The 26,378-nt window shown below is 49.7% G+C and overlaps 1 protein-coding gene across 1 annotated transcript in view; it reads left to right on the forward strand.

The window, feature by feature from the left end:
- The window catches only part of CADPS (calcium dependent secretion activator), a 203,395-nt gene extending 181,668 nt beyond the window's left edge, over window positions 1-21,727 (forward strand). Inside the window, exons 26-28 of the mRNA XM_035546629.2 lie at window positions 1,960-2,067; window positions 18,683-18,787; window positions 20,439-21,727. Coding sequence (XP_035402522.1) covers window positions 1,960-2,067; window positions 18,683-18,787; window positions 20,439-20,618 — 393 coding nt within the window. The 3' untranslated portion in view covers window positions 20,619-21,727. The remainder of the gene's footprint in view (window positions 1-1,959; window positions 2,068-18,682; window positions 18,788-20,438) is intronic.
- Window positions 21,728-26,378: the final 4,651 nt, after the last annotated feature.

The raw sequence follows: 26,378 nt of genomic DNA on the forward strand, positions 1-26,378 counted from the left end.
TGAGTTGTGTTTGATGACCTGTATGTGCAATGTACAGGCATTTAATGCGGATGCAATTGGTCAGCATGTTCCCACATGACAATCTGACAAATGTACTGGACATCATGGACTACGTCATCTGCGCCCAGTGTTTCCCAAGACAGACTTTTCCTACAAAATACCTTTAGTCCAGCCTGGGGAAGGCAAACTCTTGAAAAGTGAGAGGTGTTGTTTGCTTTGGAATATCCCAGTGCAGAGATTGTCTTTGAGCAGCAGAAACAAGTTACTGAGAGCATAAGAGAGGGAGGCTCGGAATTCATTTTTCACCCTAGAAAATGTGGAGAGCCTTCAGTTGAAATTCCTGGTCATGTGAGTGACTGTTCAATATTTCATCACCAGGAGCCTGAGCACAGAACAGCTATTTTTAAGGAACTTTTGTGCCAAAGCGTGGCCTCCTCTGATGCATCTATTGCAGGAGGTGATGCCAAATCCACGTGGCCCCTCTCGCACTCACAGCGCCTTTCTGCCACTTTCTCTCCTGTATTTTTATGCTGCTTTTAACGAAATCAGCAGCTGGCCCCGCACAACTCCCAGGCTTTTGCAAGAGGCCACCCCACAGCCAGCAAGCTGTGTCATGCTGCTTTAGGTTCCCGTTTTAGAGGAAAGAGGGGAAACGGTGTGGCAGAGCAGATGCCCACCGGATAAATCTAATTCCCCAGGCACTCCTGCGATTGCCTGACACAAAGCAATCCCTTCACTGCCACCTCGCAACGGGCACGATCAGCGTGCTGAAAATTGCTTGAAAGTGTAACACTTGACTACTGCCACATTTGTGTTGTCCTCATTGTTTTTCAAATTAATACCTTGTCATTGTTTCAGTAGGTGTTAAGAAATGTTACTAGCTTCCCAAGGGCCAAGCACTGGCCCTTTGCTTGATAATTGTTTGCTTTGTATTAAAAAACTCCCTTCCTACTGCTTTCCAAACTGTCCTCATTTTCACCCTGGAAATTACACAGATGTGTTAACTAACTTCAATTTGCAGTGGCTGACAATCGTATCTTGCAGAGAAACGATACTCTGTGATCTGAGGTAAATCACAGTAATGGAAACTAATGACACTAGTTATTAACAAACTTACAACGTGCCATGGAAATTTAAGATTTTGTGGCAGCTCTTGTAATGACTCGTGTTACAGTATTTTAATGGGTTTCCTTTGAGGTAAGTTGGATTTCAATGTAACAGGCGATATGAACTCAAACAGGAATTGTTTTTAAGTGTTTTCCCCGCAGCCTGCCTCAGTTCCCACTTTCCATGTAGATATGCTGCTATCCCCTGGATCTTGCAGAGCTGAATTCCTGGCATTTAGCAGTGTCCTGACCATTCCTGTAGACGTAAATCCCTGACTTACCATTTACCCAATTTATCCCTAAGAGCAGCAGTAAGTGTGAGCTAAGGGCAGAGGTCTGAGCGGGCAAAGCGGTGGGATTTTGGCATGCCTCCTGCAGCGCCAGCTGCTTGCTGCTCACATCCCCACACCTCGGGAGAAGAAAGGAGGGGGCAGCTCTGGGCTTTCTGCCTTCAGAACCCAGAGGGCTCACATGTGGCAGGTGCCACGAGCAAGCAGCAGATCCACAGCCCGGCTCGCTGTTTCACTGGTTAGGTCAGCGGCACCGAGCGTAGCAGGACAGCTTCTTGGCATCGGTGTGGTGAGGGAGAGCTGTGCTCCTCCGACCGCCTGCGCTCTAGGCAAAAGAAGAGGTGGAGCCGGTGTCTCTGCGTGGCCCTGTGCTGGGCACAGGGCTGTGCGGGGCACACCGTGTCCGTCCCCACCACGGCAGGTAAGGAAGGGGCAAATTGCATGAGGGCGGCAGGAGAGAGACGGAGGAAAAGGAGAAGCAGCGCTGAGGGTACACGGAGGAGCTGCCCCTGCGGCGTATTCACGTTTCTTTCTCTCTCTTCTTCTTCTCTCCCCCCATGCAGAAGCCGGGGATGGATGTTGCTGATGCCTATGTGACATTTGTCCGCCACTCTCAGGATGTCCTGCGTGATAAGGTCAATGAGGAGATGTATATAGAAAGGTTATTTGATGTAAGTAAATGCCTTCTCCTCCTTGGACACCAAGCAGGAGAGACCCAAAATGTGACAAAATAAGACAGGAGGATAAGTCACATTTTGAGAAAATTTATTGGTTTTAGCTTTAAAAAATAAATAAATCTTTCCTTTCTTTCTGACTAAGGCTCGTATCTGCTCTCTGCCTGCTTTAAATCTCTACTCTAGTGTACTGTGTCTTGGTCTGTCTGTGTGTGGATTTCAAGGAAACAGCATCTTCTAAGAGAGCCCTTACTATGTTTAAGCTTGTGGAAAATCTCTCGTTAACAACACATCTTGGTCATTGTTCTCGTTGTTGAAATCCGAGCCAGTTTTCTGGCGGATGCATTTGCTAAGGACCATCTCCTCTGCACATTTTGCAATGTTTGTCACTGACAAGCACTCCAAAACTGACAGCAAATTAAAGCGTGGTAAATTTTCATTTAAAAAGCTAACCAAAACAGACCTGGTTAGGAATGGACTTTCACATTTCCAGAGGTCCATGCGATGATTCCTGACACCAAAGGTCAAGTTCAAACATGGTCTTTGCGAAAATGGCATGGCAGGAGGCTGACCTAAAGGTTCAAAGTTTTTTTTTTGTTTGTTTTTGTTTTTTGCATGAAATAAATTCATTGGACTCTAGGAGAACAGTGACCTGTGTTGCCCGTTTGTTTTGGATTTGGATGCATGTTAACCAGTATATCTGTTTCTGCTGCTCTTGTTGTGTTACAGCCTTTCTGTCCTTGTAGCTGTTCTATAGCGAAGGTTTTCTGCTAATGGCCAGCCTGTAGCATTAGTGTCTCAGTCTCTCTTAGGGTATCTGTCCATATAGCGATTTCTGTTTGAAGCAGCTTCTGTTCCCACTCTCCTTCCTTTCATCTCTCAGCAGTGCCATCTCCAGCTCCCAGCTCTGGCACTGTAACAATCTGACTCGCTTTCTCTACTCGCTCGTTTGCTTCCTCAGTGTGTAGGGAAAGCTGCTTTCCTTCCAATCAACCTTCTCTTTTACTCAATACCTCTCTTTCTGCGCATCCCCTTTCCCTCGGAAACCTCTTCCTCCTTCTTAATTCCCACTCTTTCTTTCCCCCGCACCCTATCAGATTAAAATGGAACTTATCTCTCATGTCAAATGTTTTATCACATTATATCAAGTGGCATGAATTAGAGTCAAATAATCTTACTGTGTACATCTACTAGCATGACCCATATCCACTGAGAACGCCTCATTCATGCACGGAGCACGCTGCTGCCTCCCTGGGCCCCTCTCGGGAGAGTTCGCAGCGCTGAGCACCAGCCGCGCATCACCCATCGAGCAGGCACGGGGAGGAACAAAAAAAAAAAAAAACACAAAACAAAACACAAAACAAAAGACTGTCGCTTCCATCTGCAGCGGGCCTGCAAGTGCACTGCTCGTTTGTGGGGAAATTTATTCCGCGAGCAGTTAGATTTCCAGAGCTCATCTGGACTGTTCTTTTCAATGCCCACACTGCCTTTTCCCTCATCGGTTTTCTGTGATTCACAGTTGGTGTGTTTATACCCTTTGGGCCATTATTGCCGATTTTCCAAAAGCTGTAATTAGCGCAAATATTGGTTTCAGTTTGATCAGTTCTTAGTTTTACCAAGGCGCGTTTTAAACAAATTAACGGTTGACAACAACAAAAAAAGAGCAGCTACCTTGGTGGAAAGCGAAAAGTGCAAAATCTTTCCTTCCCTCGCTGCTTCCCACAAACTTCCCTGGAGTGAGACAAGGCAAGGTGGGACCCGGTGCCGCCAGCCTCCCTCTTTGCAGGTGTTTTACCCACAAAGTGTGCTCCCTCGAGCGGGGCGGGCTGGGGGCCCTTGGCTTGTAGGAGGGAGGGGGATGCAGCCAAGGAGCCCTCAAGCTCTGTCTCCTTTCCCAAGGGGGTTTTAGGCGCTAGCTATCTATTTAATAAGAAAGAGCAGAGCAATGGCCAAAAGCAATATTTATGACGCTGAATTAGGCTTGGGTTGGGGTTCTTCTCGCTCCTTCCTGCATAGCTTCGGAACAATCCTCTTAGCTGAGGAGTTTCTCCAGGCGATGAGATTATTGGCACTTCGGAGGGCGCCTCCCCAGCTGGCTTAGTGCAGCGGTGCTGGCTCACCCCAGCCGGGAGGTTAGTCCTGTCGGGATGTCCTATGGCAATGTGCACTCCAGCAGCAGGTGAACAGAGCCAGGCAGCTCCTCTGGTCGCAGTGTAGGGCTAAATCGCCTTTCTGTGCCGTCTGGGAAAGAATTCTGATTTTTTTTTTGCTCTGAGTAGTGGAAGAGCAGCGTCGTGCAGGGTGAGGTTGCCCCTTGCGTGCTCGGTGGGGTTTGCAGTCCTGGGTTATTCCCGATCCCCAACATCCCTCCACAGCCCTGCTCAGCATTTCCATTCATTTCCCCTCTTTGTTTCCTCCCCGTAGCAGAGGCTGCAGGGTGCTTGTCAGGCCATTTCCCAACAGAAGCTGGCTTAGTGCATATTTTTTGGCATTTGATAATATTTCTTAGCTCAGAAACTCTGTCTCCTTCCCCACACCCCTTCCGCTTTTTGCACCTGCCGTACAGGACTGTGCTCTTCGGAGGATAACGGTGTTTGGGGAAGATTATTGTAGTATTTTTGTGTGGTCTGTGTGTTAATCCTCTTAATTCTGCAAATTAGTCAGGGTTGTTGTTTTTTTTTTTATCCCCCCAAAATAGAGTCATCATCTTAATTTTAAAAAATCTGTATTCTTGGGATCATTGAACGAACAGATTGATCGTGGAGTTCTGCTGGTAATCAAAACCTAACTAGCTTTTTGGCAGTGCTGTTTACTGCAGAGTAACATGACTTATTTACTTGGCCTGGCTTACTAATTTGATAACATTTAAAGCTAAAACACTGTAATAAGACCCGTTGGTACGGAGCACTGGTAACAGAAGAGTTTAAGAATAGCATCGTGGCATGCGTCCCTTCCCCGTGGTTCTGTGCATGTCTGTGTGCTTTGTGATTTGAACCACTGCGAGGCTTTGCATGCGGCACAGACGGATCTCAAGCTCTCTTTAGTGCCTGATGGAGAGCACAATTTTATCCCTTTTTCCCCAGAAGGATGGGGGCTGACATGCAGGATGTGGCTGCTCAGAGGGACGATCGGACAGGGGCAGGCAGGTGTATTTTAAACCTGGAAAAATGCCTGCAGAGGGATTTTGCGTCTTCAGACCAATCCTGCAAAATCCAGCTCCCCTTGGGCACTCACGTTTGGTAGGATCGGAGTTTATGCATCCATAATTTTTGCTGAAGGCAGCGGGAGTTTCACTTGTAAAGGCTCGCTTTAGTGGAAGTTATTTATGTGTGCGTACGTGTGTGTGTCTTTACACATGCCCTGAGGTGCACGCAGGATGGATTTCAACCCGCCAGAACATATGTGATCCAGAGAGTGAATGACTGACTAGTAGTTAGGGTGAATGCCAACCTTTCTTCCTGATAAATTGGTAAACACTAATGTAAACCAGAGCAGAATATTTCCTACCCGGTCGCAGGCGAGTATCGTGTGCACAAAAGGCTACCGAGCGCTGAGCGAGCTGCCCGAGATCCTGCGAATTCCAGCATCCCGAGGCAGTCCCGAAATAGCGCAGATGGCATTTTTCTCTCTGATGATTAATTCAATATCTTACCGAAAAAAAAACAAAAACACGCTTTTGATATGAGAGATCAAAACACCAAGAGAAGCTCCTAAGATTGCAAGGACCTAAAAAAAATTAATTTATTTCTCTCCTCCTTGTACTTCTTGAAGACACCAGCCTGAGTAGAAGATAAGGATTAAAACAGATGTGCTTAGTGCCAGTTCATCTGCTTAAATCTAGCAGTCTCTGAGATCAGTGATTAAAAAGCCATCTCCAACTTTGATGAAATCCACTGCCATGGTAATTCTGTGCCTCTGATAGCTTTCTTATGGGCCTCACGTCTGCCTAAACCAGACGTAGAAAACATTTCACTGGAGATGATACATGGATTATAGGGGTCAATTATACACTTAATCTGCCTTCTGGGGATTAAACGTGCATAGATTGACCCTGTGTATTTGGCTTGTCCTTGGCAGTTATCAGATCAGGAAGGCTGCCTTTACCAAAAAGTCTGGTAAGAACTTAATCACGCACTGATACCGCCTGGGGAGGCGGCAGGAGTTGCAGCGCTGAGCGCGCTGCTTTCTGCAGAAGGCGGTTTTACCACTTCACTGTCACTGTGTATGTTCTGCTTCCTCGAAGGTCTGTGTCACAGCCGGGATAGCAGACGGAGCAGTTCGCATGAAACAAGCAGGCAGGTCCCTCTGTGTCTGCAAGACGAAGGCGGTTTTTTAGCTCGGCGTCGGGGTGGCATCAGCGGGATCCAGCCGGGGCACTGGCCAGGTCCCATCCCTAGGGCTCAGGCGGAGGCTCAGGCGGGTGCTGTGCTCAGCGGGGTTGTTCAGGAGGCAGCAGTGACATCCCAGGGTCACATCCAGTGCTTTTCTGTTGCTTTTCCCCAGCCAAGAGCCCAGCAGGAGTTCTGGTCCTGCAGTCAGTGCTCGAGGCTGTCTGCTGGTAGCTGACTTGGGAATGTCAGAGGCCGTGAGGATGCAGAGAGCCCCGTGAGTCTCAGTCTTCAACAGAATCCTTATACAGATGTCCGGGGAGCTGGCTGGGCACCTCTCGCTGCTTTACTGGAGGATTCACAGCAGCTCAGTACATTTCAGTACCTGCTGTTTGGAGGCTGATATCACACCTGAGCATCCAGGAAAATTACCCAACACAGGCTGACAGCTACATCAGTTAATCCAGCGAGCTCTGTGCAGGCAGCCAGGCATTAGCCTGGTCTTAAAATCAAAGCTTTGACTTCAGCGGGGTTACCCCCTCGAATTTTGGCAGCTCCTTCAGGGAGTGCTTGCAGGATCGTGGCATCTATTCGGCGCGTGTCAGCCTCGCGCTGCACAGCCACATGCCAGAAGAGCGCCCTTCTCACCCCACCTTCGCCTTCCCGTCCTGAAGCCCAAAAGCCTGGCCGTGAGTCAGCGGAGCTACTCACTGTGAGTTAGAATTACTCATAGGAGGACGGGTTGCAGGATCAGGGGAAGAACGGATATCAGGCTGCGCACTGGGCTCGGCTCATCTGAGAGCTGCCTGCAGCCGCGCTCGGCGCTTTCTGAGACAGACAACAACCCGCTTCCCTCCTACGCAGCTCGACTGCTCATTAGGGCACTAACTCTCTCCCACTCCCATCCTGATATGGCCTCCACTGAGCTATTTCTTCTTGGCTGTTTTTTGCCTTTTTTTTTTCTTTCCCCCGAGTGAGTTGTGAAACGAAGACAATTAGGCAGAGGGATCTCGAGGAAGCGCAGCGTTTTGTCTCCCCGTGTCTTGGCAGGGACCTGTACCTGTGCTGCTGGAAGAAAAAAGGGTCTGAAATTATGGCAATTTTCCGTGTATTTTCAGGGAGTGGGGCAAACTCCCTTTGCCATGAGGAGGCACAGCCTGCACCTTTTGCTCTGGCTGCCTCTTTTTCTTCCCCTGTCCCTGGTGGAGCAGAGCTGAGCGCAGCCATCACCACCTGCATCGCCCTCGTCCCGTGTGGTCCCATCCAAGAGCTTCCCGGCACAGGCAAACGCTGCGAGTGGCCTCTCCTACATCCCCGTCAGCTGCATTTCCTTTATGAAGTGTTCCTTTAAGTAGGCTCCGTTTAATTTATTGTAGGGAGAGTCTTAATAAAATAAGTCCTAGATCTGTCACTGGATTTTAAATGCTTGTAAGGGTTTTTTCCTCCTAAATGTCTTTATCAGAACAGCTTTTCCTGTTCCAGTAGACATTTGGTTGAAGACAGTTAATTTGATTTCTTTTCCAGAGGAGATTTTCCATTAATCATTCTAAGAAGGCAGACTGATTGCTCCGTTGCTCTAAGGTCAGCACAGGCTCGCTGACATGATCCGCACGGCACTTCAGAGCGCCGGAGAGCTCGGCTTGTTTGTGCTGGGGCAGGCACGGAGCGCAAGGGCATTTATTCCCCCCAGCAGTGAGTACCCCAGGCAGATTTAGGGCAAGAGGTGCGTTGCAGGGAGAAGGCATCCTCTGTCCCTTTGCCCAAAGGGACTGGCCGTGTGTACAGGGGAGAACGAACAGCCCCGTGCGCCCGTTTCCTTGCTCTGCAGCCCAGCCCCACACAGCCCCTGCTGTTGCTGCACCAGGCAGAGGAGCCTGGGGGATTAGCCGCTGTCACAGGTCGCTTTGCTGCTTCTGATCTCCAGCTTTTTCCTTTTCCTGTGCTGGTTTCAACCTCAGCCGGGGCTTAGGCTGTCAGCATAAGGCCTGGGGAGGGAGCAGGTCTGCTCCATCGGGAGCAATGTGGGGAGCAGAGCTGCTCCCTCCTGCACCCACAAAACCTCCAAGGCCGAGATACCCGGGCAGCCGCTTGCTGCTCTGGGGAGTTTGCAGGCTGTAAAGGAGCCAGCTTAAGTTTCCCAAGTCCCACTTTGGGACGGCTTCCAATTCGACCTAATAACAGGTGTAATTAAAATATTCCATTTTAGGACTGGAGTGCACCTTGTTGATCAGCCCTGCACGCACCGGTACAGGGATTGCATTGCACTCCCAAGGCCCTGCAATCAGGACAGAAAAAAAGCAGCACACTGTGTGGATACGGTGTTATACCGAGCTTCTTTATATAGAAACTTGGATTTTAACATGTCAACTTCATTTCTTTTTTGAAACATGGAAATAAGCAGAGAATATTTTACAGGTTAAAAAAAGTATTTGAGGACAGTAATCCATACAGAAGTGGTTTTGCATTGCTTTCGATGCTTTTCAGCAGAAGCTCTTTTATTTAGGAAAACTGAGGTTTGCAGAGTCCTGCGCAGCAGCAGGTTTGGGGTTTTGTCTGACAGCTCCCCAGCGAGTGCGGGGCATGCCGCTGCAGAGGAGGAGCCGAGGGCCCCAGCGCCAGCCCCACACCTGGAGCCGGTGGAGCTGGGTCCCCTTAGAGCCGGTCCTACGCATGCAGGCACAGGGCTGCTCTGGAAGAGCACACCCCTGACGGCAGGCTCCTCCATCTCATATCTGTAGGCAGGACGGGCGTCACGCAGCACCCAAAAGGCGGCGCTTGCCGCAGGGGGGTGATGCGGTGCCCGAGGGCTGGGCGCTGCAGGCCCAAGGCGATATATCCCCGGCAGCAGCTGTCTGCAGGTCTCTTGGTAGCTCTGGCTGGCTGCAGAGCTGCCGTGGGGGAACCTTGTGTGAAGTGCTGGTGTTCAGAGCAAGCAGCCCCTCAGCCAGCCGGGTGCGTGGGGTCGCGGCTGCACAGAGCACCTCTGGGTGCTACCTGGTGCCGCGCGGCACCGAGTGCAGGGAGCTCGAGAGGTGATGTCCCTGGGCTTGTTTCTCTGCTGGAGACCCTGGCCCCGCTGGCACCACAGATGCCCCATCCTCCTTCTTCCTCCCCAGAAAGGAATAAAATGCTTCGGGGTTAGGAATTCGCGGCGAGGAGCGCGCAGGCTGAGTTGTGTGCAGTCTGAAACCGTACCCACGAGGGGCTGACCCGCACGCCAGCCCCCGTGGCACGGCCATGCCCGAGCCCCTTCGCACCCGCCGTGGCACCAGCTGAGGGTGAAGCGCCAGCCTGGGGCTGCCATCCCCGAGCAGTGGGTGAGCGCAGGTACCATATGTACTGCAAAAAGCGTGCGGCACTTTGGCGCGCCCGGGTCTGCTTTCATTCTGAATTCTCTTCTCTGTTTGAAGGCAGAGCTCTTACGCGATTCAAAGTTTTTTGTGGTTTATTTTTGGGAAGAGAAGGAAAAAAAAAAAAAAGATAATGTAATTCGGTGATGCCATTTGCATCCTAGACAGATGATGAGGCGCTCTGGCTAGCAGCTTAACCCTATTATGCAACGCTGGGACTGTGACATTATTAAATAATACTACAAATTATTTTAATATCGAGCCCCTTTGACTTTGTAACTCCCTCGTATAGCTACGTTGTCAATGTGAATGAAATTTCACGGTTAACAAATATAGTAGAGAGTAAAAGGCATCCAGAAATCACAGGGCTGGGTGAATGCTCAGTGCGCTGCGTGCACCCGTACTGATACCAGTACAGGGATACGACAAATCCGGGGCCAAAGTGGAAGTCTGTCACGTTGGAAAAAATGTACAGCCGTTTATTTCGGTAATGGCTGAGTGTGCTCCTGACCTGGGGCACTCCAGACACATTCATGAGGTTTTAATAGCATAAAGTAATATATATATATATGTATATATATGTATATATATATATTATTTTTTTAAGACCCTGGGGTTTCAAGGGATTTTTATTGAATTGTTAGCACTTTTCTAGACCTCTAGAATTTAATGTAGAGTTTAATATAGAGAGCTCTGATGCAGAAGATAAGAGGCATGTTGCCCCCATGAGGCCCTTTTGCCCCCCGTACGCCGAGCCGTGCCAGAGCAGTGCCGATGAGAGGATCTGCTCCTGGGGGGCAGGGGCAAGCCCAGGGTCCAGAGTGTGTTGGGGAGCTCACGTACCCCAAACCCTTCTGACCTGTGCGCTCTGCATCCGAACAAACCCCACCAAAGATGCTCCAGGGACGTTAAATCAGCATGACGCAGTCTACTACCAAAACTTAGATTTATTTTCTGAAAGAAGAGATGCTTTCTGAAGTCTGTGGATTCGAGGGAGCAGAGCGGGCTGCCAGCAGACCTCTCGGGGCTTTGCTTTGTGCCTTCGGCAGAGCGGCACGGAAAGACACACTTCTCGAAGTGTGCCCACTTAAAGCCTTGCCTGCGACAGAAAAACTACCCAGCGAGCAGCCCCGTTACGGTCAGGCGTAGCGGGAAGGTACCTGTTTGTTTATTTACGCCCTGCAGATAATGTTCTGCTCTTTTGGAGCCCGTGGCAGTGGCAGGAGAGCAGCTGATAGCTGCAATGTTGCTGCGTCCCCGATTGTTTGCGAGCATCCCAAGTTTTGAAACACGCTTGCGAGAGAGGAATATCAGCTTAAGCCTGACGGGCTAAAAAGCAGAAAGCCCCACACGTAAATGCCATTATGCACTTAATGAGGCAGGGTTTCAAAAAAAAAAAATCAGCCACACAAGTTGGTTTTATCAAAGAAAATGTATAAATAACAAGCCGCGATTCAAACTGCCGCACAAAGGGACAAGCAGGGAAGGGAAGCTCGCACTTCACTTGTGGCATTCAGATAATAGTATTTGCTCCACTAATCTTTTGGGCTTAGCGATTGACAATCAATATATTATTATCAACAAGCGTTAACACAAACAAAAAGCTTCCATTTCTTTTTCAGCCGCGTCCCCTAAGTCCCTTAAATTTAATTAAAACCGGACAGCTCTCCCCGTAGTACAAATTAGAGTTAAAATCATATTAAATATTTGTTCTCCGGGAAAACAAAAGTGTCAGCTTGTGCTACCGGGTTTGGCTGCCTTTTTTTTTTTCTTTTTTTTTTTTTTTTTTACACACAGAGGGGGGAAAAAAAAAACAGCTACTCAAAGTTAAAATAAAGTCTCTCTCCCTCCCTCCCCGTCTCCCAAGACTACTGTCTATAACATGTTGTTCCTTATAGAAAGTGGGATATGGTGGCATTTGCTTGATTAACTTGCTCGACAAAAGTGACAGCTGCTGTGGGTGCATGTAGCTAAGCTGCACAGCGCAGTTCCGCCTTTGTACATCTGTCAGCAAAAAAGGAGGAATAAAGAGTGAAAAGAGACAAATTGGTCCCAAAAGGCAATCCATTCAACTCAGGAGGTTTGCTCTATTCAAGCACTCGCTGGGAATCTCAAGTGCTAGGTAGCTTATTCAATTTCATTCATTCTTTAGAATGAGCCCACAAGTGTTTAATTTCTTATTCTGTTGAATAAAAAGGGGGAGCTTTTTTTTTTTTTTATTGGAAGCATTAATTGTAAGACTAGCTGATCAATGCCCATGATATTAACTCATGGCGTATTTTCTGTTTAGCTGTGTGCCGCCAAACTTCGTGCCCGTAACGCGGCGCGCCGATGCCCTCGCTCGGGGAAGGCCGGGCGCACCCGGTGGCGTCGCGAGGGGTCCCTGAGCCTTGGCCCTACGAGACGTGGCAGAGTGGGCCAAATCCTCAGCACCTCCGTGTCAGGACAGTGCCTGGTTTGTTACCGACGCGGGCAGGATGTGACTCGGATGGATGCTCTGAGCCTGTGGGGCCGGTTCGGTCCCCTGAGCAGGTTTTGTGGCCGAAATTTCGGCCTGCCTCGCGGCGGCTCTTCAGAGGAGCAGGCTCGGGGGTCCCCTTGCAGATGGCGTGTAGCGATGCCCAGAGCAGAGCGTGGTTTTCCTTGAGCTGTGGAAAGAGAAGTTTGTGAACAAGTGTGGCGGGGACCGCTGTGTGGGCAGGTCTCAGCTTTCCATCCAGAAAACATATGTTTGCAGGGGAGAAGTGTGCCTCTCCCTCCTTCCTTGCGTGGCAGAAGGGCTGTGCCCGTCTCCGAGCTGCGGGGCCGTGCCTGCGGGGCCATCACGGACCTCGTTAGCGCGGGGCTAGCTACCGCTGTTGTCCTCTGGTGGCATCTCAGCGAGTTTTCGGGAGGCTCTCAAGTCTGGATTGTGTGCACTGTAGTGTATGGTGAGGTTTGGCCTCTCTGTTTTTAAAGAAAAAAGTAGGAAACTATTGGCCAGGAGTCTCTGCACTTCTTCCTTGCTGTCATTACCACGTTTTTAGGATTACAATGACTGCAACAGCCACAAAGCCATTGAGGAAAGGTGGAGAGGAAAGCCCTGGGACAAGAGAGGTCTTTCGGTGCTGCTGCCGAGCAGCCTGGGCTCTGGATGTCAGGCCTGCGGGCAGCTCCGTGCGTGCCAGCAAGGCTGAGTGTGAGCAGGGGGACACGCTAGAGGGGCAGACCTTGCCAGAGCAGCTCCGGCTGTGAGGCATGCAGGGCACTGCAAAGCTGATGACCGTGTGTGCAAGCTGATCCCATCATCCAAAATGACCAAATCCCAAATTTGATCTCAGAGCCTCCTGGACTCGGGACGGACACGGCTCGGTGAGCCGTCGTGTGCCAGCAGCAGCCCCACCGCGCGTCCCAGCCACGCTGCTGGCCCGTGGGCTGGGGGCACCAGCTCCAGGCACGAGGGTTTGGTAACTTGTAGTTTATTTTTTTTCCTGGCCCATCAAGTCGCTTCAAAGGCTCTTGCCTGAGAGCAGACCGAGCTTTCCTTGGGGAAATGAGGCCCATAGGCAGCACGTAGGTCGCTCTCTCCTCCCCCTGCCCCGTGCTGGCCGGACCGGGGCTGCAGCAGAGGCGGCCTCCCAGCGCCGAGCCGCGTACCTCCGAAACACCTTGGATTCAAGGCTTCATTTCAAAGCTCCCTTTCAGCGTTTCAAAACAAGCCGGTGTCCCAGACAAAGAGAGGGAGCCAGCCGGCGTTCGGAGTTCCCTTGTGCCGTGTGTGTCACAGTTTTAAATAGATTTGCCCTGCCTGGATTGGTTCTGGTTGGAAAGCAAGGACTGAAATGAGAGGTCACAGGGGAGAGTTACTATGGTAATTGAGTAGTATCACCAGTAGTTTTGCTCTTATGGGCATTAAAGCACATCATAATAGACAAACAACAGTGGTTAAAGCAAGCAGGTAGGATTACTATGTTCTTTTGTCAGAAGTATATAATGTCTTGTAGTCAGTTTTAAAGACTTCTCAACCCCCAAATCCACCCAGCAGTCACCTGCTGAGTAATTTTGTATGCCTAATCTCCAGCCCTTAACTACAAGCTTTCTGCTAATTTGAGGCAAATGGGTATTTTTGACACTAAATAGGGCAGTAAAGAATCCCTGACCTAGAAAAACTCCATTCCGAGGCACTGAGAACAGCAAAATATTCTTTCAGCATCCTTGGGAGAACTTTGCAATGACATAAAATAGCTTTGACTAAACCGTGCAGCAGCCTTCGATTAATGGTTTGCAGAAACTTGCTGAACATCCCTACTACAACTTCCCCCATAAAACTTGTCACTTCAGATTGCCATCAGCCACCACAACAATAATCATTTCATGCCTATTGCTAATTGCAAGCACAGCTGAGGCTCAGCGGGGTGCTCTTGCACAGTCCCAGGCCTTTATACCAGCCTCAATCTGTTGTATGGCACTTGTTCACACACAAAAAAACTACCAGTAAAGGCAGAAAGAGGCAGAGTCACAGGTTCCTTGTAATCCCTCTGCTACCCTGCTGACAACCCAGCCCTATAAGCATTCCTGGTTTTGTCCCGCTCTTTACAAAAGCTGAAGTGACCTTAAGCTACTAGTATGTAAGCTTTTGAATGCAGAATACAGCTCCTTCAGGTGCCTTAAGAAGCAGTGTTGCATCTGGCTTACGAGATTCTGTTTGCAGCACCCCTGGGGTGAGCTGCGGCTTCCTGTAACATGTAAAATATGAGTGTGAACTCAAGGTTCATGGCAAGGAACAGGAGGTCATGCTTCCATTCAGCTCACACCAAAGAAGACGGGGGTTTGCAGATGTTCCTGGGTATGTGTAATGACACCACCTCCCGGAAAGCGCAGGAACCCAGCACGGGGTTTTTTTTGTTGGTGGGTTTGGTTTTTGGTGTTTTGTGTTTTTTTCTTTGAAATGTGCCACACTCAGTGTGTTACTTGCAGATTTATTCATATCAATTTTTGCAATTTATATATTCAGAGATAAACTTGCTATTTCAGCAACTTATTGATCATGCATTTGCATTCAAGAAAGGGGAAAGGAAAAAAAAGAAAAAAAGAATGAGCCAGCCTATTGCTCTGGTTGGGGCGTTGCATGGGCAGCCCTCACCAGCCCTGCGTCGTGCTTCTGCTCCTCTAATGCCTGTCCAGGGGCATCCCAGCTGCCCATGGCCACCTCATCCAGCCAGGTGAGCAGCAGCAAAGAGGGATTTCATTCCTAGCTGTCCAAATAGGTTGTCTACTTGCTGTTCCTGGGCTCTGATGCCATCCTAAGAGCATTTGTTTGCATTTCCTGTGCTGTTAGCCAGGTCATGCTGTGCTATCCCTTGCCCTGTGCCCTTTGAGTGAGTGCAAATTATCCATGGGTGGCCAAGAGGGATGGCAGGTGCCATCAGTAACGTGTGTGTGGCAGGGAGCTCTGTGTGAAGTTGGGGTCTGTGGACTTGGGAGCATCGCTGAGGTCTAATCGTTTTTTATAACCAGGTGTGGTGAGTTTTGAGAAAATAAACCTGTATTAGTTACTTCGGTGTGCCCGTGCCATAGCTCAGCTGGTGCTCAGACTTCAGAAATGTGCCTAAAGTGTGCTGTGGCCCCATGGGATGGCCTCTGGGCACGTTTGGGCTCTGCCTGCTGCACCTCGTGCATGGGGACAAGCCCCGAGGAGCCCCGTGTCCCTTCTAGCAAGGGCAGAGCCGCCCGGTGTCACGCCAGAACCGCACCGCGCTCTTTTGTCTGAAGTGATCACGTTCCCATTTGGGAGCATTTGGCTTTGTTGTTGTTTTTTTTTAATAATATAATCATATGCAAATGTTATCCTCTTTGGTGGGTTAGTCATGAATCAGAGGGCTTGTGCGTCTTATAGCACATCAACACTAGTGCTAGCTAAAGGGAACATTTAATTTATGGGCTAACTTATTTTTATGAATATGCAGGGCTGAAATTCAGCAGTTGGTGTGTGCTCTATGAAGTGACGTGACGGTTTTGTGTATCAAGATCAATGAATTACACTTTGTCTTTTTTTTTTTTCTTTTCATGAAGCAGAAAGTCTTTGGAGTAACTTAGCCCTGGGGAGGCGCGCTCCTTCCACAGTCCCAAAGCGGCTGAGCCCAGTGAGCCGGCGCTCCGGGGCGGCAGGATCCAGCTCCGGGGAGTTCACATCTCCCCACAGTTCAGCTACCAGAAACATAACCAAGTGTTTTAATTTAGCTCAAGCTGAAGGTCTCACAGCAGCGAAATTGTGTGTGCTCATTAAAAGGCAGCTGGACGTTATTAGGGCTGATGGGAGTTACCGGCCGTGCTGCTGTGGCGGTGCTGTGTGCGAGCAGCTCCCACAGGTGCTTTCCTCTGGCCCTGCTGAAGTGGGCACAGGCCGCGGCGTGACCTTTTCCATGGATGCTGTCACCTTGCTGATAACCTCGGGGCAGAAAGTATTATTTCTATTTTGTATCTGTAGTACAGCAGTGCAGGTGTGCACGGCGCAGGGCAAGCAGGGATGGCAGGACCTGCCCTCATCTCATTCAGCTGGGGGAGGCAGAGGCACCCAGAAGCAGGTCATTCCATGGAAAAAGAGAGGCAGCAGTGGAAGGGAGAGGGCCTGCAACATACCTTTGCTTTGTTCCTCTGTGGGTTTTGATTTAAAGACCCCAGGCGGTCGCTTTGTCCCCCCCCCCGCCCCCGCCGGCCATCTGGAGTGGTCAGCCCAGCGCCCACCAGCACGGGGTGCCCCGGCTGCTCATAGTTGTCTGAAGATTGTGGGACACAAAGTCCCAGTGGGCCTTCCTGGCTGCTCTTCTGGTTAGGCCTGGGACAGCTAACCATAGCTGAGCTTGATTTCTGTCACTGACAGAGCTCCTTTCCTGTCCAAATTAGTTTTATTTGCGCTCTTAGCTCTTGCCAGATCTCCGTTCTGGAGATGAGGGGCCAGTCTCTGCCGCAAGTTGCACGAGGTGTAAGCATCAAGCACGAGATCACCACTGGACGTTTACTGGGTGACTCTTCCGTCCCTGTATTTCCTCCATTTTATTAAGAGGTGGAACTTATTCTAGAGCTAGAAGTGGAGGGGCATCTTCACTGAATCGTTCCTTGGCCCAGTACTGGCTGCAGTGATTACTGGCAGAGGCCGCCCCGGCCTTCTGCTGTCGTCCTCCCAGCAGTCGGGGGGCGAGAGGAACTGCCTTCCTCACCCTCCCCAGCCCAGCTGGGCTGCAGCCACACAGTGAAGTCTGTGGACTTCTGGAAAGGGGCTGTGGGACGCAGGAGCCCTCAGCATTGCTCCCTGGCCGGTCCCAAGCTCAGCCCTGCAGCTCTCCCTCCGGGGATGCGTGGCCTCGCTCCATCCCACTGTGCCCGGCCGCAGCCCCACTGACGGCACCAAGCAGCAAACAGCAGCGGCTGCTTCCTCCAGGTCTCCCGGTCCCGTGTTTTATTTAGGTTTCACTTGGCCTGGTGTGCCCGGGCACAGCTAGAACAGCATTTGTAGCAATAAGAGGTTAATGCTAATTTTTCATCGTGACCATTCACGATGACCAGGTTCTATACCACTGCAATACCCTTGGTAACCCTACGGGCTGATAAGGCACACTGCAGTGTTACACCATAAAGAGGTGCCACAGCGGGGGAAAACCCTTCCCCAGACACCGTGCTGGGTCCTGCTGGAGGGCAGCAGCTCCTGGCTGCGTTGCTTTCCGGTCGGGTAACCTGTGCCGATCCCCCGTCTGTGTTACGCGGTGCGCCGTTAGCTCGGACACGCGGGTGTGCCTCGCTCAGCCTCGCGTCAGCTCGTGTGCTTGGCTGGCAGACACCGGTGCCCAGGAACAGGAGTGGTGGAGAGAGGAAAAATACATGGGTTAGACTGATGCAAGGTTTTAGGCTAGCTGGGAGGAAGCTGTGTTGCAGACTAACCTGGATGGGGCTTGATCAGCATTTTTATAAATTGATTTTTTTTTCCCCTTTAACTGGTTCTAGGTAAATTTCTGCAGCTGTGCAGCACAGGTTTTGCTCTGTGCACGTGTAAGAGTAAATGAGAGCAAGATGCTGTGCCTGCTGTGCTGTGCACAGAGCCTGAGCCCGCGATGAGGTTCTGGACCCTCTCGGGAATCAGCTGTGGTGCTGAGTGCAGTGGGGACGTTTTGTGATTCCCCCGCCACACGTAGCCCCTGCTTCTGCCTCTCTCGAGGGCTCGCTGCTCGGCTCTGTGGCGTCAGACGTGCAATGCCAGCCCTGCGTGAGCAGGGCGCTGATCTGCAGCCCGCCAGAGCCTTCCTGCGCTGCAGGGCTGGCAGTCTGCTGCCACACAGCTGCAAGCCTTTTTCACAGGCAAGCAGCAAAATTTCAGCCCCTGGAGGGGCCCTGCAAATTCGGCAGCTTGAAACAAGCTCATTTGCTTGCTGCTTTTCCATCTTTTCCTAACCGTGAGGTTGAAACCAAAGCGTTTCCCGCGCAGCGCGGCGCCTGTAGGTGCTCACGCCTGCGCATCCTCACCCGCAGCCAACCCTTGCCCCGAAGCAGACTCGCCCCGTGACCGCTCGCGTTTGATTTCAAGACGGTAAGTAGCTCGAGTGTGGTCCTAAAGGCAGGATTGTGCTCTCGCTGGGGTGGGGAACGGGTTAAAAGCTGGCCCGGGCCAAAACTCCCGCCACGGCTGCCAAGTCAAGTCAATGGCAAAACAGGATTACAAAAACCTGGCGGCACCGCTGGTGGCCGGGACCCGTCCGAGTAAGATTGCTGTCGTTGTGAAAAGTTAGAGGCTCGTGCATGGAAACTTGGCGTAAAAGAGGGTGCTGGTCTCCCCCCCGAAGCCTGCCACGTCCCATTACCAGGGGGACAGCTTGGTCCCGCTGCATGCCCGCGTGCAGCCGGCGTGTGCAGGGCACGGCGCGCGCACGTAACGTGGTTGCTGGAGAAGTCCTGTCTCTCTTGCAGCAATGGTACACCAGCTCGATGAATGTCGTCTGCACCTGGCTGACAGACCGCATGGACCTGCAGCTTCACATCTACCAGCTGAAAACCCTCATTAGGATAGTCAAGGTAATCGCCCGCTGGGTTTTTCGCGAACGTCTTGCTGCTGAAAGGGGCGAGTGCATGTGTGCGGCGTGTCCTCTTAGGCAAATAAATTCAGTCCTTCACTGAGATGCTTAGAAATGAAGATTTTTATCAGATGGGTAAACAGGAACGTAAAATGCACAGAGGTGCAAAATACATGTGTAAATAAGAAAGTAACTACCTGCATGAAAAAAGGGGAAATATTGTTTATTCAGCCCTACCTGTACAATAAGCACGCCAAAATTAGTCTTTTTATGGTCGATCACACCCAAGAACTCGTGTTAAAATGGGTTAAATCAAACCAGAAGTTTTTTAACACTGTTTTACTAGAAATATCTAAGCCCAGCTATGGCTTGTGATTATCATCAGAATGCAAATGAGGATTGTTCTCATGGTTAATTGAAGTTGTTTCCTTTACAATGGGTGTATATAATCAACTCTAAGAGATCCCAAAGGTGAGATAACATACCCTGAAAGTAACATTTTTTTCCACGAGTGTACGTGTATGTGTATGTGTGTGTGTGTGCATGCCTTGGACTAATGATAATTATTTCAGTGTGAAATCACAGTGGTTTACATGAAATAATAAGATCACAGAAGGGGGTAAATATATTTTTGATCATTTTAGGTTCTATCTAATGCTTTTTTGTCTAGTATTTTATAATGTTTATGGTCTTGTGCGCAGTGAACACATTGAAGGCATGAATAAATTAAAACTGAAATGTATTAAATGTGCTTTTCATAACTGAAAACAACAGGCACAGGCAAATTATTGCTACTTGTCAGCTAGCTGAGGAAAGCTTTCTTCCTTGTGCTTTATTTATACCAATATTACTTTCAGAAGCAGCTACAACAAATCCAAGGACTTTCTGAAACAGTAGAACAGTAAATAGCTTCCATGCAGAGCACAGAGCACAATTAAATGAACTACAGGACCAGAGTTTTATCGCACAGAGTCGAGAAGTTTTTAAACATAAAATCACATGCAAGGAAATAAACCATAATAACAAGGGAAGTACAGCTAGCTGTGGAAATGCAACTCCAGTTTCAGAATCAGGTGAAGAAAAGGAGATTTAAGAAATACATGCCATGTGCTTATCTTTATACATGAACAATTTTCTCCCGTATCCTGGACTTAGCGTATTTAATCCCAATATTGTAGGTAGGATTATTTAATACAGAGCATTCCAGGAACGTGTAATCATGTCCACAGCTACAGGTGATAGGCGTTCTGCTACGTGAAGAAAAATAACTTCGCTTACAGGCAGATGAATGCATCTAGAAGCCAGGAAAGTGAGGCCAACAGAGCCTTACTCTGCTGCTCTGATGTGTTTTTAGACCCCAGCGCACCTTCTGTAAAGCTACCTGGGGTTCTCACTGCTCTGAAGCCCCTGTGCAGCCCCGCAGCCGGCCCACCTGCAGGTCCCACGAAGGCAGGGCTGTCAGACAGATGCAGTTTGTTGCTCCGGGGGGGCTTGTGGTCACCCTAGGGACCCCTGTTACTGCACAGAGGCTCTGCACTGTGCAGGGCAATGCCCAATGGGGCTGGGATTTCCTTGGCATCCCAGCCTCTTCCGTGAGTGGCTCCCAAACCGGCCTTGACCTCTCTGCTGTCTCCTTCTTCCCCCTGCTTTAGAAAACGTACCGGGATTTCCGATTGCAAGGCGTGCTGGACTCCACCCTGAACAGCAAAACCTACGAGACCATTCGGAACCGGCTGACGGTAGAGGAGGCCACGGCGTCGGTCAGCGAAGGCGGAGGGCTCCAAGGCATCACCATGAAGGACAGCGATGAGGAGGACGAAGAGGACGACTAGGGGAGCTGGCCTGCAGGACCGCCCGGGGCTCGCCTGGTGTCCGTGCATGTACCTCGTCTGTAACTCAGTTAGCCACATTAGGAAATTTTCTGTCAGCTCTAAACGCCCATGAGAAGTTTACCAATACAAATGCCATGTTAGCTGTGTGGTAATAAGGTTAGCACCTCTCTTTGATTCATTGGTTTCCTGATTTCATATCTATATGTTCATAAGCAATATGGAGCACCGTTGTTTAATACTGTTACTGGAGAACTACATAGAAAACATACTAGGTGTGTCCCTGTTATAATTAAAGTTTAAACAATGCTTCATTAATGTACTGTATATACATTGATGGTAAATTGTTGTGAAGATGAGTGAATCGAGTCCTTTCATTTCTTTGTTTCTCTTCTGTGGATGCCAACTGCTTACAATTAATTAAAAAACAGCTTTGTTTTTAAAAGAAAAACGAGGCAATTACAAATGATTTTTTTGTTCTCTCTGTTCATTTAAAAAACAGAAAACAAACAAACCCAGACAGCCGTTTGAATCATTCTGCATCCTTGTTAATGTATCAGGCTCTTCCCTTCAATATGCAGTTAACTCCATAGAGGCTACATCCCAGAGGATTAGTCATTCTAATTGCCACACCAAATTAATCCTATCATTATGGATATATCATGCCACATTACAAGTCCAAAGCAGTTGTTTTATGTTGACGTTTGCTCCTCTAAATGTTACATTTTTGTTTAAATTTCCAATAACCGTGTATGTACAAAGACAACTTTAATTACAATCTTAGACTATACAAATGTGTTTATAATAATATATTGAATATTTATTTCGGTAGATTGTAACCATAATTTACAATTCCTCTGTTTCACAATGGTTTTTATATATGTCATGTACATTGCATTTTGACCGGTAACTGCATGTCCATCAGTCCCCCTTCCAGAGCTTTTACTTTCTGTGTAAAATAGTGATCCATCTTGCTTTTTTTGCCTTATACAAGCCGACAGTTGTAAAAGTGTGAGAACTGTGGCTTCTCAATAAATAACTATTCAGATGTCCTAAGAATAAATTATGGAGTCTTTTTATGTCTGCCTTAGGAAAAAAAAAAAAAAAAAAAGAAATTACAAGCTGAGATGTAAGAGCCCCCACCTCTCAGAATAAAGGCATTTTCTTTTCTCATGGGTGTTTTTACAGTTTATTAATTTAGAAGCTGGTTTCCCGATTTGTTCCCAGAGGTCAGGCTGGGCCCAGACCATATATTCCCCAGGTACAAGGGCACGTGGGCTGCCACCACCCCGCTCGTTTCCACCATCATCTGGGCACCGCGCCCTGTCAGCTGTCCTTGGGCGGCTAATCGATGGTCTGCTCCGGTACAGCCCCCGTTATTACACGGCAATTAGCCTTACCCGACACTTGCCTTCCGCAAAAAAGGCTTCAGTTTTTATTTTGTCTTCTCCCACAGAAGCCAAGGGAGGAATGGAAGGAAGGGGGGGCTCTGGGAACAGCCCGGGTGGGGTGCTGGGTCCCGGGATGGCTACGGAGCTGGGAGCTCATTCACCTGCAGTGCCAGATTTGGGGACCCTCCTCTCACTGGCAGTTCACCCCCCGGCTGGAGGTGCCCTGCAGCCCCGCCATGTACCCGTGGTGAGCCGTGCCCACCCCGGGGACAGGGGCATCAGCAGGCTCTGCTCTAGGGGCGGGTGGTGGGCACATTTAGCACCCTTTACATTTTGTAAGCCACTTGATGCACGGGCACAGACAAGCTGTGAACCCTTACTGTAACCCTGCAGATCACTTTTGGTTCTTGTCTCACCCTACGGTGCTGGTAGGCAGAAGCACTGACAGGGAGAGGAGCCTCTGGGGACCTCAGCAGAAATGTGGCCACCGACACAGCTCTTCCCCACCCTAAGGCCCCAGAGGAATGGAGGCAGCAACTGAATGGTTAAGTCAGACTTACGTCCTCCAAGGCCAGGGCAGGTGCTTCTGCAGGCCTGCCAGTGGGACATATATAAAAAATTCCTATATCCCGACATCTCTGTGCTTGGAGCCTGCAGCCACGTCCAGAAGCCAGGCTCCTGAGCTATGCATATGCACGCTCACATCCTTGTCTTCCTCTCCCTCTCCTGCCCCAGACACTGATACAACCTGCAACACCTCCAAGAGGAGGCACCGGGAAAGCCTCAGCTGGGGCAGGCACCAGGCTGGGAGCAAAAACCTCCAGGGAAGACCAAATTTGTAGCTCCGCTCCCCGTCAGGCAGAGCAGAGCTAGAGAAACAGCTTGACTCCGCTCTGGAACAGGCTCCCCCTTTTTTTTTTACATGAAATATTTATTGGGTGAAAACACAGCCCACTTCCACCTGCCACCTTTCAAAATAGTGAGCCCTGCTCAGTTTTTTTGAATGAAGCCGTGTGGGCGCAGCCTTCGGGAGCTGATCCCGGGCTGCGCACCACCAGCACGCAGAGGTGCCGCCCTGCAGCGGTGGTGGTGGCCACGCTCCTCCTCGGAGTTTCCCCGTCAGCAGCAGCGCCCCTGCAGCCTGTGACAGCTTTTCACGTGGCCTCAGACCCCAGCAAAGCAGCTCAGGGACTCCGTAAGAGCCCTGAGGCTATGCCAGGCCTGACCGCATGTCCTAAGAGAGGAAGCATTAGGCAGATCGTTTCTTTTAGGGAGTTTGGACCCAAATGAGCGTCAAGTTACAAATTTTGGTGTGAAGAACTCACGTACAAGCAATGCTGCAAGGCCGGATTTAACCTCCCAGTCCTGCAGCATGAAGGCAAGAGAAGGAGCCTGGTGCACCCCGAGCCCCCCTGCTGATGGTGACGTGGTGCTGGCAGCCTGACCATGTCCCGTGTGGGTGCTGCACGGCGGCACCGGGAGCACCGAGTGCCCCCTTGGTTAAATCCTGCAGGAATCACCCCAAATGGTTTGGTGCTGTCTGAACAACACAATCTGGGTTTAAAGCCTCCTCGGCCACGTAATATCCTTTGGATGGGGCTCAGGCTCGTGTAGGGCAAAGCTACACGTCGGGCAGCTTCTAAAAGGGTTTGCTGATGGCTGGGAGCACTCTGGCAAACCCTGCCGAGGAGACGCAAAGGTCTGCTGCTGGTTTCACTTCAACCCGCTGCTGCCGTGGAATGAGCTCCAACAGTCAAAGGACTTCCTGCCAGTACAACTGCACCTAGATGAAGGATCTGCCAGTACAGTTATGTCAATCAGTTTGGGGAAAGAGGAAAATTTCATTCCTCTGCCAGCAAAATTTTAAATGATAGATCAGGCCAAAACTTCTCTCATATTTACAGGGAAGTCCAGCGAAAATATCCTTTTTTTGACAGACTTACTTAAAGCATGTGGCATGGAGACTGAAAATGCTATCAACTATTTGACTGACAAGTGTCAGCAGCTGTTCATCCAATTTGTTTTATATCTCAGCAACTAACAGATTCTTTCCCCTCTGCTGTAAAGCATGTCTCCTGGCCCATAGGCATCTTAGAAATTGCTTTTCTGCCTCTCTGGTGACCAAAACGTCAAAAATATTAGAAGACAATTTGGTTTCAGAAGCATAAATAGGCATGCAGCAAAGCAAAGATGATTTTGTCAATGTTCAGTCTGTGTTCTTTTAAAAAAAAAAGTCACGGCAAACCTAAGGCAAAAATTACTCCTCGAAGCTTTAAAAGAAGAAGCTAAAACAAACAAAGCCCCAGTAAACCAGCACAGGTTAAACCAGCAGCTACCAAGGGGAAAAGCGCTGGTATAACGGGCAACCGAAACACAGCTGAGCCGTATCTCACCCTCTGCACTTTGTGACGTTCAAGACCCTGCACCAGCACCACTGCCACCAGCTTTTGTTGAAAAAACTGCTCCGTGGTGTCGGGACTCAGCAGAACCCCCAAATGCCAAGCTGAGGCCAGCTAGGAGTCCCCTAAGCCATTCACAAAAACCGGCCTTCCTCCTCTTCGCCCTAGCCATGCCTCCAGAAGCTGTTTGGTACCTGACTGCGTGTAATTTAAGTTACAAACGCTGCGGTTGCCAACAATTCTGAACTCGTTTGGCTCAGGAGCCTGAGCGACACCTCTCTCCGGTGAGCTGCATTCGGCGGCATTTCCTCCGTTCGAGCGCATTCGGGCTCCCGAGCTAAAGGCGCTAAGTGATATTTTGCCCAGCCTCCCCAGAAGATACATATTCCGTTTCAAGTTGTAAATCTGCATTTGTTGTAACTATGCAAAATATGGGAGAAAAAAAGTGCAGAGATTATATGCAATCTGCCAGCAGAGTTGTGTGCCATGAGGAAAATGCCTCACAGGTCAAAACAAAGAAAAACACTGAGCAACAAATTAGTTGCAGGCAGTAGCTAATATGGAGATCAAAAGATTAAAATCAACATGCAACGATGAAATCACTGGAATAATAGGAGCACTTAAGAAGATTAAGTCAATAACAGAGTCCAGTAGTACAAAAATAAGATTTTGATTATACTGTAAAATTTGATATTGGGAGAGCAAAAGCAATTACAACCCCGACATGCTTCGCTCTCCCCGCCTTAGACCATCTTGGCTCATTTCCTATGCAAGGAATACAGTTGTTGAAATAAACAGAAATGTTATGACTCGAGCGCTCGCTTCAAAAACAAACCAGGTGGTCAGATCAGCTTGGGGACTGACAAGACGGGGTCTGTAAAGCGAGGACTTGTTGCCGATCCCGGAGGATGCGACAGCTGGGGGGAACAAAGGCCGCACCGTTTAGGAGCGCTTTCGGCAGAGAGGGGGCTCCGAAAGCAGCTGATCTCGGGGCCTGTCGGTGGCTTTCAGCTGGACAGGAGAGCCTGGGGGAAGGAAGGAGGAGAGAAGGAGCTCGGAGGCTTGAAGTGAACAGGGCTGGGAACGCCGATGAGAGGGAAGCCTGATATTTCTTCCTATCCCGCTGAACCAGCAAGGACTGAGGGGTTGGTCCCACGACATGCTGGGGGCACAGCACACGGCACCCCGACCCTCTCTAGACCCTGCCATGAGGGTCGGGAACATGTCCCACAGCCCCCTTCCCAGTGCCAGGGCTCAGCCAGCCGCACAGCCCAGTCTCAATGGGAGGACAACGTGATGAGGGGCAACCCTTGCTCAAACCAGGTGAGCCAGCAGGGACAGATGAGGCAGTCCCTCAAAAGCATGCCGGCCACAGGACACCAGCCTCGTTTGCAGACCGCGGGGCCAAAGACTGGTAACTTCACCCAGGAGAAGTGGCCACCTCCTCACCTGAGGGGTTTGAGGGCCCTCAGTGGGCACCACAAAGCTCTGCGGGCCTTCAGGAGGAGCCCGGGCAGCTCCCCGGCACCGCAGAGCTGATGACTTGCCTGGGTTTTTCTCTAAAGCATTTTTTCAGCATTAACTCCAGCCCCACCCCCGTCCCCACCCCAAAATCACAAGCTAGGCTCATAATTAAATCAAATAAATAAATTATCAGCTATTTTTATAGAATTTGTGGGTGTTCTTGAACATTCAGGGAATACTTGGGTCGCGCATGGAAGTGTTTTTCCTGCAAGAACTAGGTCTGGCTTTTTAGTTTGGGCTCTGATCGTTGGGAGGATTTTTTAGTGGTTCTTTCATATCCCATCTTCTGGGGCTGAAATCATAAAAATACAAAATAAAATTAAAAAATTAAAAAGAGATTCTTACGTTGAGGGGCTCTGGTTTGTCCTGATGGAAGGAGGTGACGTGCTACCGTCCGCTGCTCCCACGGTACCTTGCAGACTGCCGCAGAGTCCTGCTCAGCAGAGAAC

The sequence above is a fragment of the Cygnus atratus genome, chromosome 10 (genome assembly GCF_013377495.2).
Source record: "Cygnus atratus isolate AKBS03 ecotype Queensland, Australia chromosome 10, CAtr_DNAZoo_HiC_assembly, whole genome shotgun sequence".
Classification (NCBI taxonomy): Eukaryota; Metazoa; Chordata; class Aves; order Anseriformes; family Anatidae; genus Cygnus; species Cygnus atratus.